General features: G+C 38.3%; 1 protein-coding gene and 1 pseudogene across 2 annotated transcripts; both read left to right on the forward strand.

Annotated features, from left to right (window-relative positions):
- Positions 1–1709: 1709 nt before the first annotated feature.
- LOC145017066 (MACPF domain-containing protein At4g24290 pseudogene) lies at positions 1710–3637 on the forward strand (annotated as a pseudogene). Its single transcript, XR_013666360.1, has 3 exons — positions 1710–1996; positions 2668–2906; positions 3467–3637. The product of XR_013666360.1 is annotated as an MACPF domain-containing protein At4g24290 pseudogene (transcript).
- Positions 3638–7806: 4169 nt separating this feature from the next.
- On the forward strand, positions 7807–8220 carry LOC145017067 (MACPF domain-containing protein At4g24290-like). The gene has a single exon (XM_078975165.1). It carries the CDS (start codon positions 7807–7809, stop codon positions 8218–8220), a length of 414 nt encoding a protein of 137 aa, XP_078831291.1.
- The last annotated feature ends 7893 nt before the right edge of the window (positions 8221–16113 follow it).

Below are 16113 nucleotides of genomic sequence, written 5' to 3' on the forward strand. Positions count from 1 at the left end.
GTTCGTGGATTGTAAAGAAATCAATTAAAAGACTTTTTGGGCGTACTAATTTCTAGATACATAGTGTGCAAAATTTGCACATGCATTGAAAATTAATTTATCCTTCTGTTTGATAGAGAACTAACGTTTCAAAGGTACTTAGATTATAGATATGTGTCTTGAAATGCTCGTGTGGATAAGAACGAGTTACAAAATGAGTTGGAGATTGAAGTAGGAGGAACACAAGTTTTGTGAAAACTCTAAAACTAAAAGTACGAACACCCAAAAAATTTCAATGTAAAACATTATTTACATAGGTAGTGTACATAATTAACAACATGACACAAGTCATATCATACAAGACATAGTTACTACAAAATTCCTAATTTTTTGCGGTTTATCAACCATGTATATTCTTAACATACTAATTGACTAGCATCAAAAAGTCGCAATTAGTTAAATTCCTATCCTGTAAGCCTCCATATACACCGGATCCACACACATAGGTATCTGCAACATTGGTGGCAAGAAAGCTGTGCTGCTGATCAGCAGGTCCTATTTTGGATAATCCCATGTCAGAAAGTTTAGCATTATAACTCTCGTCAAGTATAATATGAGCACTTTTATATCCCAATGGATTACTCTTTGTTATGTCCCTTTGGGATCATGAAGATAGTTCGCAGTGACACATATCTTGAGACGTTTCCACCATGTGAGAGTATGAGTACTTAGGTCATCCGTTATACCTACCACTAACCACTATGGTGGTGGGTACCACCTCATCACCACATTCAACCACTAAACCTATGGGATACCCACCACTATATGCTTCTTATTTTTTATTTTTAAATTAAAAAATATAAAATTTTTTAATTAATTAAAATGTAGAGAGAGGTAGAGAGAGATAGAGAGACATGGAGAGAGAAAAAAATTGATTGGATGTTGTTGTCCGTTTTCCCCACCACATTTGACCACGAATTTTTCCACCACTAGCCACCACTAAGAGTATGGGGTGGTGTTCAAATTGTTCGTGGCCACATAGACCACGGACATGTTTGTTATGAGTATACCATATGGCCTTAAGTGGCGATCTAGGCTTTCGTGATATGCATGCTCATACACAAGGATCTTCTCACCATCCTCATCACAAAACCCTAGAATATAGATGAGGTTTTCATGTTTATAATGTGAAAGCATCATGATCTCTTTCAAGAACTCAGGGTTTCCGACCCTTAAAAGCAACCCTGATTTGGCCTTTAGAGTGAGAGAGTACTCCTTTATACACGTTCCCAAATCCAACTTTTCCAATAACGGTGTTGTTATCAAAGTTGTTGGTAGCTAATTTTATCTCTTCCAGTTTGATTTTAAGATGTTGATTCTCTACCAGAAAGGCAGTCATTGTTTGTCGATCGGATCGTAATTACGAAATTCAAATCTATATGATGGAAGCAATTGCAAGTGCAAGAGATGAAGGCTTCCATTGACTTTCATGAAACTGTATGGGTTAGGTGAGATGTGGAGTCAACTTGTTAAATAGTCAACAGTGGTCGCCAGAATGAGAGGGGAGGGTGGAAGGTGGATTCCTGTTTAAAAGAGTAATTTAATCAAATCCCCTGATCTCACATCCAACTCTACCATCCAGGGTTTGGGATGTATTAGAGAATAATCGATCGTCGTCAGCACTGGTTGAGATGCATTTGTAGATTTTTTTTTGAGTAATTGACGTTAAAAATGGCGCTTAAGCTTCCGGCTGCTGAAGCTGTAAATGTTGCAATTCAGTCAATTGGATGTGGTTATGATATCTCATTAGATCTGAGGCTTGAGCATCGCAAACGTCGTTATGATTCAGATTTTGGTAATAATCCATCGAAATTGCCATTTGATAGAAATAGAGGAAGATGAAGGTAGAGATATTGTGCTTCCTGATAAGCTTCTACTTCTCAATGTTCCCGAATCCATCAAATGTCATGAAGGCCAGCATACGCGACTTCATTATGATGTTCTTTCTTTTCCGCAGGTATGGATTAAGTAAAGTTTTGACAAATCTTCCTTTCTATACCTACAATCCGCTATGCGATGTTTAAAAAAAATCTAACATTTTATCTAAAAATGATTTATTAATTTATTAACATCTTATAAAGTCAATAATTAAAAAAAGGGCTTGCATATATATAAAAAGACTTCTAAAACAATTTTTGTTAAATGTTTGAAAATAAGATTTTAAAAAGTTATGATTTATAACTTTTTAAAACAACTTATAATTATTAGGTTGAAAAAGAAATTTTAAGAAGTTATAATTTCTTTTTGGTCATTTTACAAGTATAAACCAAGCCAAACATTTAAAAAAAAAATTTATTGATTTATTGACTTTTATAACTATAAAAAATAATCCAAACATTTTATTTAAAGACTCTTTTTCTCCAAGCCAAACATTTAAAATTTGTTTTTTATTGATTTATTGACTTTTATAACTATAAAAAATAGTCCAAACATTCTATTTAAAAACTCTTTTTCTCACATTCATAAATCAGTAAGTTCTTTTGCCTAAACGTTATTTTAGGGTTTAAAATGAAATCCAAACATCCTCTAATTGCTATGCAACTTTTAAGAATCAAAAATATATATGGTATGAATGGTTGATTCCATATATAAATAATACAAGTTTCTGCATTTTTCATGTGTGTGCAGATGTCGGAGCAATTCAACCAAGAATTATCATTAGCAGGGAAAATTCCTTCAGGCCTCTTCAATTCGATGTTTGAGTTTTCTGGAAATTGGACGGAAGATGCAACGTCTTCCAAAACCCTAGCTTTTGATGGTGTTTTCATCTCTTTGTACACAATTACATTAGAAAAATCTCAGATTATTCTCCGTGATCATGTCAAGAAGGTTGTTCCATCTTCATGGGAGCCTGCACTGTTAGCAAGGTGAGGGGCAAACCTTAAATCTTTCAATGCTAAATATTGTTTTCTTCTTTGAATCAAGATCTAGAGAAGCTAATGGCAATGTAGTTGCATTAATTTGGTTATTATATCATCTTACTTTTGTTTCCTCCTATCGCAACATTGTATTTTAAAAGATTTACTCAATTATATCAATGACCTTCAGTTACAAAATTTTCACTGCCTTAATTAAGTAAGAAAATAATTAATGGTGTTTTCCTCACATCTTATATTGTCTGTGTCTCTATCGTATATCTGAACAATAATTGGATATTAAAAAAAATTAAAATTACAATTCCTTAATAACGGAAAGTTGATTCTTGAATGGGTAATTAGATATTTTTACTTAATCTTGTGCAAAATGTTAAAGAAAAACACACATATACATCATACCTTATATTGTGATTTGTGTAAGTCTAAGATAGTTAACACAAAGTTGCAACATTCTTTTATGAAGAGCCTTTAAATTTGTATTTGTGTCATCTATCTATATAAATTATGATAAAAGTATTTATTTATCTTCCTTGTTATGTTTATTCTTCTAGGTTTATTGAACAATTCGGCACTCATATAATCGTGGGAGTAAAATGGGTGGAAAAGATGTTATATATATATATATATATATATATATATATATATATATATATATATATATATATATATATATATATATGAAACAACAATTTGCATCATCTATTGAGCCTACTGATGTATGAAAAAGGTTACTTGAAGTGGCAGACAAGAGATTTTTGGACTATGAACATGTTTCTCAAAATTACAAGGTGCTTTAATTATTTGTAGTTTATTCTTTAGCTAGTTTATAATCATCCTATCTTTCAAACAATCATTTATTCATCACTTTCCTTTCTTTCCATTTCGGACTACATGGTACAACTTTTGAACATTAAATTTGAACGACTTTCCTTTGTTGTCCTCACGAAACAATTGATACGCCTCTTTAAGAATTTATTTAGCACTTAGTCCTCTTTTCATTTGGAGTTTTAGGTTGCTGTATAACCCATTCATCTTCGTAACATTCCTCATGATCCTCACGATCTATCGAAAATTTGGATTCGGTTGGTGCTTAGTATAGTAGTTGTCACCTTCCCTCATTTGTGCGACAAATCTTCCATAATGTGTACCATAAAGGCTCAATCGATTATGCGCTTACTTCCTTTACATCCTCGGATATGTCAACCTATGCTTATGTCAACAACAATTCTTCCCTCGGAGTCCACCCCTTAAGGCCAACCTTCATTTTATTTGTCGTTTGTTCTTTTCCTTTGTGGAGTGGAGGGGGTTGGTCCTCCGAGATGTCTTCGGGTGAAGGGGTTGAGTTTCTCGTACGAAGTTCTCATCCAACTCTTTATGGAGAGTTTGGGTTGGAGGGCCGTAGGATGGGGATTGGCTTTGTGGCGCAAGATGTGGTTAGGTTGGTGAAAGTTGATAGAGAAAAGCACAAAATTGTTGATCATTTTCGGTGTAGTATTTGGTATTTGCATGGGATAATATTGTTGAAAATTTTGATATTGAATTTGTAGACATGATTGATTAGGGCATGAAGTTGGGGACGATAAACAAGAATGGGCAGATAGAAAGAGAAAATGTTACTAATTTGCATAATTGAACTAGAAACACAAGATTTTCTTCGACTATATTTGGGATGGGGAGGGGTGAGATTCTATTTTGTTGTAAAAATGAAAGAAATATAGAGAAAATGAGAAGAGATAGTGTGAGTTCGATGGTTAAAATAGGTAGGTATTGATAGAGTTATATATATATATATATATATATATATATATATATATATATATATATATATATTAAAATTTAAAATAGTAATGGAGGAGGGGTGAGGGGTGGGGGGAGGAATTCACCTCGTATAGCGAAAAACCGCATTCCAAGGTGTGATGTTCCTTAGTGATAAACCCTAAGTGATGAGCGGTTGCACCGTTCCAACCCTAATTGATAAGGGTTAGAAATAATTGTTAGTAACTTCCATACCTAACTTAATTGTCATGACAAGAAAGAGTTTACTCCATTAAGGCTAGCATTTATCGTCAACAAAATTTTCAAAGTATAATATCCTAATAAGGAAAAAAAATCAAAGGTATAATGCTATGAGGTTGCTTTCTCTTATATATATATATATATATATATATATATATATATATATATATATATATATATATATATATATATATATATATATATATATATATATATAAGAGTATGATCAAATAAGAACACCAAAAAGATTGAGAACACGAGAACAAAGTATATTCATTTGTGATTCCATGTATTCATTTGTGGATGAATGATAAAATTTTACGAATTTAATTTCAATTAAAGAGAAAAAAACATATTCATGTTGATTATGCGTAAAAATTGATCATTTCTCCATAAATGAATAAATGGAATCACAAATGAATATACTTGTTCTCGCATTCTCAACCTTTTAGGTGTTCTCATTTGATCATTTCCCTATATATATATATATATATATATATATATATATATATATATATATATATATATATATATATATATATATATACACTAGGTGTAAGACCCATGTATTACATGAGTTAATTAAAAAATAAATAAATATAAAGGTCTAAATATTTTAAACACTTTGGATTTAAAAGAAAATAAGAAAAATAATAAACTATTAAAATTGATTTTTTTTTTATCTTTTAAATTTAAAGAAATAAAAAAAATAAACTAAAGAGATTTAATTTGAGAATTTTGAAATAAGGAGGTAAGTCCATTAATGAAATTGATATTAATTTATTACTACATTTATTGTAATTATTACATTAAAGTATTATGTGGAATTTTTTAAAATAAAAAACTCATAAAATGATATATGGATAAAAATTAATTCAAAATAACCACAAAAAGACATTTGTCAAATTGAACGAGAGTGTAACATGTGACAAAAAAAACATTCATTTATTAGGTAGACTAGGTGTGAGACCCATGTATTATACAAGTTTATTTAAAATAAAATTTTAATATCAATATATAAACATGAAATATTTTATAAAGTAATACTTTACATAACAAAATGTATTCTTTTGGAATATTTGCAAAAGAAATTAAATCATTTTGAGTATTTATGAGAATTTATTATCAAATTAATAGAGTGATTTTATTTCCATATAGAACCCATTACAAATTTATGGAATTTTATTTTAAGAAAATAGAAATCCCAAGAAAATGACAATTAGAAAATAAAAATTCTAAAACTCTCACAAAATGACAAGTGTCAAAATGAAGGAGAAGCTGACAAGTGGTAAAAATTGCACGTTTGGTCCCTAACTACTGAAATCATCCTGGTTTGGTCTATATATATATATATATATATATATATATATATATATATATATATATATATATATATATATATATATATATATATAGAGAGAGAGAGAGAGAGAGAGAGTAAATTACTGAAATCATCCCTGTGGTTTGGTCAAAATTGCACGTTTGGTCCCTAACTTTTTTTTTTGCACTCGGATCGTCCCTGTGGTTTGATTTTGTTGCGTTTTTCATCCATGTGGTTTGATTTTGTTGCATTTTTCGTCCCTTACATACATAATTATCACTATTCATTTCAATTATTTATAGGATCAAATAAGCATTTGGAGATGGATAGAATGGAGTAATGACAAGAACCTAAAACATAATTATAGAAGGAGAGGTGGGAATGATGACAGAAACCTACAACATAACGAGTGGTTACAAACGGTACAATCTAAACCAGATGTGGTCACAATATCCTTCGTTCTAATAACCTCTTTGCTAAATGGTGTTAGGGGAAGTGGATTCTTAATTCATGCCATAAATCTCTATTTACGCTATGAGAAAATGACCCTTTTACCCTCCTATTCCTATCTGATTACGTTGATTTGAGATAAAATTATGATTTTAAGGCTGTTTATAGATAAACCTCCTTTGGGAGAGCTTCACTGGTTTTTGGATTTCCAGCTACCAAGACAATGGGCCCCTATATTCAGTAAGTAGCCACTTGGTCCACAAAATGAGCAGCAAAGTACAACGTATTTAAAGTTCATGCTTTCTGGGGCCAAGTTATATGTATATACCAATCTGATAATTTCCTAATCTTTGGAACTTAATTCTGATTCTAATGGCCGAAAATTAGGGTGACTTTAGTTGCGGAAAAATTGGCCGTTTTCCGAAAAAAATTTCAAGAAAAATGAGAATTTTGAAAACGCGTTTAGTTTGTCTATTTTTCTAAAATTTTCACGGAAAACGAAAATTTTCCATTTTTTAAAATTAAAAAGTTGGAAATTATTGGAAAGCCAATAATCATTGTTTTCTAAAATTTTCTAATTCAAAAATTTTTCTAAAATATAAACGCCCACTCTCACCCCATCCACATCTAACTACCCTAACCTTAACACCCCCAACCCACCACACCCCTACCTACCTACACTCACTCCCAAGTCCACCCCCCCACAAACATACATACACACACACACCAACCCCACAAACAAACACACACACATACATACACACACACACACCAACCCCTACAAACACACACCCACCCCACCGTCACCGACACCCCCACAAACATAAACACCCACAAACACACACACACACACACACAAATACCAACCTCCACAAACACACACACCTACACCCACCCATTCCCACAAACACACAACCACCCCTATCCACACCCCTACAAACACAAACACACACACAAACTCACACCCACACCCACACCCACCCCGACCCCCATCCAACACCCACACACCCACCCAACACCACTACCACAATCACCGACCTACCATCACCACCACCCCATCACCAACAACAACACCGCCGCCATCACCACCACTTCCAGAATGGGATGTGTCTCCAGTTCTCAAAAGTCCTCTTCTTACGCCTCCAATTCTCAAAAGTACTCGGTTGCAATGCAAACAAGAATCCAGAATGGGATGTGTCTCCAGCCCAGAAAGCGGAATCTTCAATTCCTTTCATGGAGGTGGTCTTCCCACAACAGTTTCAAGCCCCTCACGCCCCACTCCACCAACCGAAGCTTGTGGTCCATACGAAGAAGATGGAGAAGCTATTACATCTTGTGGATACAACGGAGGTGAAACGGGGCCCACAAGAGAGCCCGGGGTATTGGGTTGTCTCAGGAGCTAGACTTGTTGTGGAGAAGAAAAATAATTCTCTTGTTATATTACATCAAAAGATCTCTCTTGAGGTTAAGTACTCTTTGCTCGAATGTGATTCGATGAAGATGTGGCCGATTAGGTGATGTTTTAGGTCGTTCTGAACTTGTGTTTGGATATGTCATGGTAATATAATGTTTTCAAGAGTAACAAGCTATAGAATTTTGTCACTAGTGAAACAAAATGTCAAGTTATGAGGTTCATCGTGATTGTAAAGAACTCAAAACAATTTGTTTGGGTGTACTAATTTCTAGATACACATATACGCTTTTTGAAGTGCAATATGGATTGCATATTTATCCTTCTATTTGATAGGAAATGAAGAAATGCTTTGATGAAGAACTAACAATTCATATAGAGAGATGTGTATCTTGAAATGCACTTGCAAGAAAAGGACAAGAACAAGTCATAATTACAGACTGCAGTAGGCAGAACACAAGTTTTGATAAACCCCCAAAACTCAAAATACACCTAGAAATTTTCATTTTAAAACATTATTTACATAGAGTAGTGTACTCCATATTAACAAAGGGATACAAGTATATCATAAAAGTCATAGTTATTACAAAATTTCAAGTTTTATGTTTTCTTTTGCTTTTAAAATCAACACTTCTCTTGGTGCTAGTAAACTGATACAATTCAGTCGTGAACCATCCATCTTCTCTCTCATTTGCTATGTATGAAGTCGAATAGAATGTCTCCTCAGCCAATTTGTAATTAAGGAATAAAAGTTCCATACTTTGATAGTCAATACCAAACACAAGGTTTACTACGTATGTGATGTAGTGACAAAAAGTGTGCTTTGCATGCAGTTTGAATCTCTAACATAATGGTGCAGTATTTTCATTGTTTACAGGAAATCTGCAGGAAGAAGCAACAAAAGATACAATAGTATATACTTATGAAATAGTCTTTATAAAGCTAGAAGCATAAAGGAGGATGACATCTAACCTTGATGTGTGTAGACCATTGTATTCAAAGCAGAGTTTCCCACAAACTCATAAAATGATCATTGTTAGAAGTGCAGGAGGTAAGGCTTCCATGAAATTGTGTGGGTAAGGTTAGATGTGGATATGGTGCGATATCATGATTGCACAAAATTGCATAGTATGTGAGTATGTGTTGAATAGTCAACACTACCTAGCCATCATTATAGAATAACTACCTATTTGCTCTTTTCCTTTTACTTGTCCAGTTGGAATATTTTTTAGTGTGATTTCATGGCCAAGTCACTGAGCCAGCCATCCATGGAGCAGCTCCGCCAATGACTTTCACTGAGGCTATGTACTTGTGTCCAATCTCCTCAGATACTAGCTCCATTGCTTGATGTTGACAATAACGAGTTTGGAGATGGCAGTGGTAACGATGACAATTTTGGTAAAGGCAGAAATGAGAATGGGTTCAACGGTGATCGCCAGAGTGACTAATGAGAGAGGAAGGTGGACGGTGGATCCTTGTTTCCAGTGACAGAGTAATTTTATCAAATTTCCCGAATCACTTCGTAGATCTTACATCCAGCTCTACCATCTAGGGTTTGTATCTAAAATGGAATCAACAGAACAACGTTTGGGAAGTGTTACAGAAGAATTGATCGTCGTCAATTATGGTTGAGATGCAATTGTTGATTAAGTTGGTATTCATTTTGAGAAATTGAAGTTAAGAATGGCGCTTAAGCTGCCAGCTGTTGAAGCTACAAATGTTGTGATTCAGTCAATTGGATGTGGTTATGATATCTCGTTGGATTTGAGGCTTAGCGATCGCAGTCGTCGTTATCTTTCAGATGTTGGTAGAAATTGAGGAGGATGAAGGTAGAGACATTGTGCTTCCTAGTGGGCTTCTACTCTTCAATGTTTTGGGATCCATCAAATGTGATGAAGGCGAGCAAACACGACTTCATTCTAATGTTCTTTCTTTTTGTCTGGTATGGATGGTTTTACTGTTTTCGTGCTTTGATAAAATCTTCCTTTCAGTACCTACAATCTGTATGTAATGTGTATAAAAGATCAACATCAATTAATTGTTAAACAACTGTTAAGCATGAAAAATGTAAATGGTTGGTAAGTTTCTGCATTCTTTTTGTATGCAAGATGCCGGAGCAATTCAATCAGGAGTTATCATTATCTGACAAAATTCCTTCAGGCCATTTCAATTCCATGTTTCAGTTTTCTGGAAATTGGCTGAAAGATGCATTGACTGCTAAAACCCTAGATTTTGATGGTGTTTTCATCTCTTTGTACACCATTGGATTAGAAGAATCTCAAATGCTTCTTTGTGATCATGTTAAGAAAGCTGTTCCATCTACATGGGAGCTTGCTTTGTGTAACACCCATAATCAGAAAGACCAAGAAAGGAAAGAAAACCCTAAGTTAAAGGGCCAACTTGTCGAGTCCAAGGAGGAACTCAACGAGTCCGAGCGGGATCCGGGTCGAGGAGTAAGTGACCGACTCAGTGAGTCGGAGAATGGACTCGGCGAGTTCGGTCTTAAGAGGGTAACCCTAAATCCGTGACTTTGTGCACTATTTAAGCACCTCATTCTCTTCCTTATGGTTCTTTTACACCTCTTCTCATCAAGAACATCGAACCCTAGCCACCATATCTGTTTTTGAGCAAGATCTAGCCTTGGTGTTGTGACTTGAAGCTTATAAGAGAAGGAAGTTCATAGTGGTACAAGAGGAAGCCTTGGATCTAGAGTTGGGGTGACTTTTCAGAGCATTTGAAGGTAAGAAGTCATTACCTTCACTCCTTTGCTCATAGTTTCCTTTTTGTCATGAGATTTGGGGCTTTTATGCCATAACCTAGAGCCATTTGGAGTTAGAAGTCTAGATCTAAAGTTGCTACTTCAGATCTAAGAGTATTCTGGCCTAGAGAGTCATAAAGTATCAGCCTTAGGGGTGTAGGTGAAGCATGGTTGTCTTAAACCCGAGTATGGAGTGTTTTGGTCCTAGATCTCCTTAGCTACACATAAAGTTTGCAACTTTGCATGAGGAATAGGCCCTGGAAGAGTGGATCTACAGTTTGGAGTCCCTGCATGACTCAAAAAGCCTCTGAATGCGTGAAGGACTGAATAGACTCGGCGAGTCCTTCGAGTGAACTCGGCGAGTAGTATGAAGATTAGGAGGAACTCGACGTGTTGGATGAACAACTCGACGAGTCTGTTGAAGTTTGCCTTGGACTCGGCGAGTCTGTTCTGGGACTCAGCGAGCCAGGTAGCGAACCCTGAACCCTTCGAGTTAAGACTCGAATCAGTGAGTCGAGTGGAGACTCAGTGAGTTGGACAGGACGGGATCCGAAAATCGGTGGACTCGACGATTCATGGGTTGACTCGGTGAGTCGAGTCGCGAATGGAAGGACTCTGAGTATATGAACTCATTGAGTCAGTAGGCAGACTCGGCGAGTAGGGTTGACCTAGAAGGTTGACTTTGACCAGGACTTTAACTTTGATCAGAGTTGATATAGTTGACTTTCGGGGGATAGTTAGACTAAGTGTTGCATTGGTATTGGTAGCTCAGGGAGCTAGTGGAGCAGGAGTTCAGAGAGTTACCGAGCAGCAGCTAGAGGGGTTATCAGCAAGTTCAACAAGTGCAGGTGAGTTTCCCTTTGTGTGAATGGATCTAAGGCCATAATGCCGGCCCATGTAGTTATGAGTAGAAGACTCGGGGGTTAGCCCCAGGCACAATATGCTAGTATAACATTCAGGACGAGGTCCCATGATAGCGGGTGGGTGCCCAAGGAATGGTTTATATGATAGTTTATACTTGTTGTCTGTGTGATACATGTATGTGCCTGGTAGGGAGGTGAGTGTGGGCGAGGTGTCGTATCTCACCAATAGCAGAGTGTGGATGGTGTTCCACATCTTATTAGCAGCAGATCAGTGGTGAGGCCCAAGTTAGGGAAAGAGTGAGTGTGGGCTGGGCCCGTACCTCACTATCAGTAGGGGCATGGACGGGGTTCCATGACCCATCAGTAGCACGACAAGGGGGAGGCCCAAGATAGGCGAGGCCACAGGATATGATTTGTTAGTAGATGTTAGTTTATGTGTTGTGATATGCTTATGTGTTAGTATATGCTAGCGGGCGAGGCCCATTGACAGGCGAGGCCTAAGCGAAACATATCTGTGTCCGAGCCGGGCTCGAAGCCAGGCAGGGCCTGGAGCGGTAGGGCAGTAGTAGCGGGCGAGGCTCGAGGTAAGGGGGCGTGGCCCAGTATGTGCAATATGTGGTTATGCATGGTTTGTGGTAGGTTGGGGAACTCACTAAGCTTCGTGCTTACAGTTTTCAGGTACTTTCGGTAGCGGAGGGAAGAGCTCAGGGTGATCGCATGGCACACACCATAGATTAAACAGCCTGGGAATGTTTTACTCTGATAATGAACACATGTTTTGGAAATTAATACTATGATTATGTTATGGATTGATAATTATGTTTTAAGTAATGTTTTATGAAAGAAATTTTCAGTCTTGAATTTTGGGACGTCACAAGTTGGTATCAGAGCCTTAGTTTGAGGGATTCGGACATACTCTCGGGTGTGTTTGAACTCAAACTAAGGGATTGGTCTAAAAGTTTTCAAAATGAAAAGACAGTTTTGTAAAAAGAGTTTTTAGAATTGAAACAGTTTTAGAAAAGCGAAAAAAATTCAGAAAGAAAAGAATTTTGATAAGAAAAAAGGGTGTGGTGCATGCAATCAGCCGAGCTCAAGTAAGTACCCCAAAATACCCATGCAAGTTATGTTATGATTATCAATTAATAGAACAACATGCTAGATTAGCACTAAGCACCTAGGGAGGATGCCTTATATGCCTGTTATATGTGCTTTTGAGCTACATGATAGTGCTGGTTAGATAGTAATAGGATAGCATGTTTAGGTTATGCCTGAGTTTATGAGTTTGTGTTGCATGCTAGTAAAAATTCTTGTTATGAGATTAAGATTGCTTGAGTATGTTATCGTTAGATTTTCCCTTGCTTAAATGTTGTTTGCTTTGTGCATTGTGGGACTCCGAGTGAAGGGAGCTAGCCATTAGGTGGATACATCACGTCACATGTAATCAGGGTTGAATAATCTCAGAGTGCTAGATTTGGCCCTATTGCGCAGCTGTTGTTTGAGTCCAACCGTTGTAAGGACGAGTCTTTTACTCGAAGGATTATCTGAGCCTCATTACATGTGATGGTATCCAGGTGATGGCTAATTGGCATCATAAGGAGGCCTTCAGTGGATGAGGACTGGTTTGGTTTGAGTCAGAGGTTTCCCTAGGGCAAGCCTAGGATGAGGTAGTGTTGGGAGCAATAGTAGTGGAAAAGGGACCTGGTGGAGTCCAAGTAGTTCCTGAGGAAAGTACGGATAGATGTGGAAGGTAGTATGGGCCCGTACTACTGAAAGCATAGGATTCGTACTCGAATCGGGAAAGGCCGAGATGAGACCGGGAAACTGGTAGTGCGTGTGTTTGCTCTCGCAGTAGTGATAAGTATTATGATAAGTGGATGTATTATATTTTCAGCATGGTGACGTTGCGAGAGAGACCAGTGGGCGGATCAAGGGCCAGGGAGGGATCAAGCTCGGGTTCAGGAGCCGAGCAGGTCGAGGAGCGAATGAGGGAGTTGATATCAGCTGAGGTTACGTGCAGTATTCTAGATCAGACTCTTGTGATCTTTGGCACGGTCAAGGAGGGTTAACTGGAGATTTTGAATGAGAGGCTGGGAGCCTTCCGTACCGAGATGATGGCTTTGATGGGAGCGCGTACTTTGACATTCCGAGAGTTCAGGGCTTGCGAGGCACCAGATTATCATGGGGCTAGGGACCCCATTGCTAGCAGCAGATGGTTGGTTGATGTTGACAACGCTTTCCATACGAGCCGGTGTCCTGAGGGGGACAAGGTCAGACTCGCCTCCTGTCTACTGAAGGACAGAGCGAGGGATTTGTGGGAGGAGATTGGTCATGCCATTGGTGATGATGTCGCGTTGGACGCGATGACATGGAGCGATTTCTTGGCCAGGTTTAGGGCTGAGTTTTCACTGATTATTGAGGTGCAGCAATTGGCACGGGAGCTTCAGGATTTGATGCAGACTACTGAGACTGTGGCGGAGATCACCGCCAAGTTTAGGGAGAGGTCCCTTCTTGTTCTGATATCACGAGAAGGCCTGATATCACGAGATGTTGAGGGATGACATCAGGCAGTTCATGAGCAGGTCCAGCTGCAAAACGTTGGAAGATATGATCATGCGGGCTAGAGAGAGAGAAATAGATTTGGAGCAGATCCGGAAGAGGAAGCCATATGAGGTTCAGATAGCCACAGGTTCGGGAAAAAGTCCCAAGGGATCAGATTTGAGATCGAGGGATTATTAGGACCGCGACCGGTATGGGAAGTATGGCAGGACGCACGGGGGTGCGTGCAGGAGTGGTAGCGGTGGTGAGTCTGGCTGCTTCAAGTGCGGTCGGACTGGTCATTTTAGTAGGGATTGCACTATTACCACCACACATGGATCAGACTTGATATGTTTTCACTGCAATCAGCAGGGCCACAAGAAGGCCCAATGCCCCAGTTTGCTTCCAGCAAGACGGGTGATGGCACCTGCCCCTGCAACTTTGAGGATCACAGACGACCAGCAGGGTCGTGCAGAGGCACCTGCGGTAGGAGGCAGGGATTTTCAGATGACTACATTGGGGACGCGAGCAGCATCGGACGTTGTAGGTATGCGACTTCCATTTTCCGTTCTTTTATTTGTGCATGATTATATTGTTATGGTTCTGCATCATTATCGGTATGAGTATTTTAATTTTGTGCGGCTTGCTTGTGATCGAGTTATATGCCATCTACATACCTTGGATATTTGAATGATAGTTAAGGGATGGGCTCTATTGGAGAAGGATACTTAGGAAGCAGTAACTGTAGCATGCATAGGAGGGATTTGGTATGTCTCGCTAGTTCGGAGCTGTATAGTTTTAGAAATGGACTGGTTAGATCCCTAGCTATGGTAAGCTTGGGGTTCCTAAGCAGATTGATTATGGAATGGTAGCAAGGATTAGGATTTCTTTTCAAGCATTGAGCAACGAGGTGTAAGCAGGATCGAAGTGGGGGAGAATCCTATGAGTGTACAAGGGTAAGAGCACGCAGATCCAGAATGAGTACGCGGTCTATAAGAAGGAAAGGGAGTGGCACAACATTAGATGGGTTGAGGAGTTCAAGGTTGGGAGTTTGAGAAACTCCTCATCGATTAGTGCATGTAATGGTGATGGTTAGTACATGGTTGGGAATTCAGGTTGGAGGATCGCCTGTAGGACTCAAGTGAGTCAGAATGAGGATCTTCACAACTGTTAGCATGGGGTACTTTTGTATTAGTAGTCAGTGGTGTAAAGTGTTGTAAGACTACGGGGCAGCCATAACATTCACTAGCAGTCAGTGGTGGAAGGTATTGTAAGACTACGGGTAAGCCGTAGCATTCCATAGTAGCTTCGTTAGCGGAGTTGGGGCGAGGCCCTTATCTCCTAGTGACCAGATAGTGATTAGGAATGGGTAGTATATGAGAATAGTAGGGAGCTTGCCTGTATAGCCCTAGAGAGGTGAGACCTTAGGAGAGGCCGCTCCAGGATGTAGTTGGGTGAGACCCGTAGGTGAGGCCTGTATGAGAGTAGCACTATAGGTGAGACCTGAGAGTAGGGTTGCTCAGTAGTATGGTTGGGTGAGACCCGTGGGTGCGGCACGTGCGAGAGTGGTTAGACTAGAAGGATAGAGGCGAGTGAGACCCATGGGCGAGGCCCGTAAGTTTTAGTAGCACAGGTGGGACCTGGTAAGGACCTTAGTGTCAAGATAGGGGATCGAGGATCCCAGGATTGTAGTGCCAGAATGGAAGAATAGATTGAGCAGTTATAGGTAGTCGAAGTATCTTCGAAAGTCACTAGGAGCGACTAGGAGTTGTGTTGGGACTAGCGATCGGTGGGAGCCGGTAATCCAGATATTGATAGATTGTTAGGGACCATGGTGGTCTCGG

The sequence above is a fragment of the Lactuca saligna genome, chromosome 9 (assembly GCF_052625555.1).
Source record: "Lactuca saligna cultivar CGN05327 chromosome 9, ASM5262555v1, whole genome shotgun sequence".
Lineage (NCBI taxonomy): Eukaryota > Viridiplantae > Streptophyta > Magnoliopsida > Asterales > Asteraceae > Lactuca > Lactuca saligna.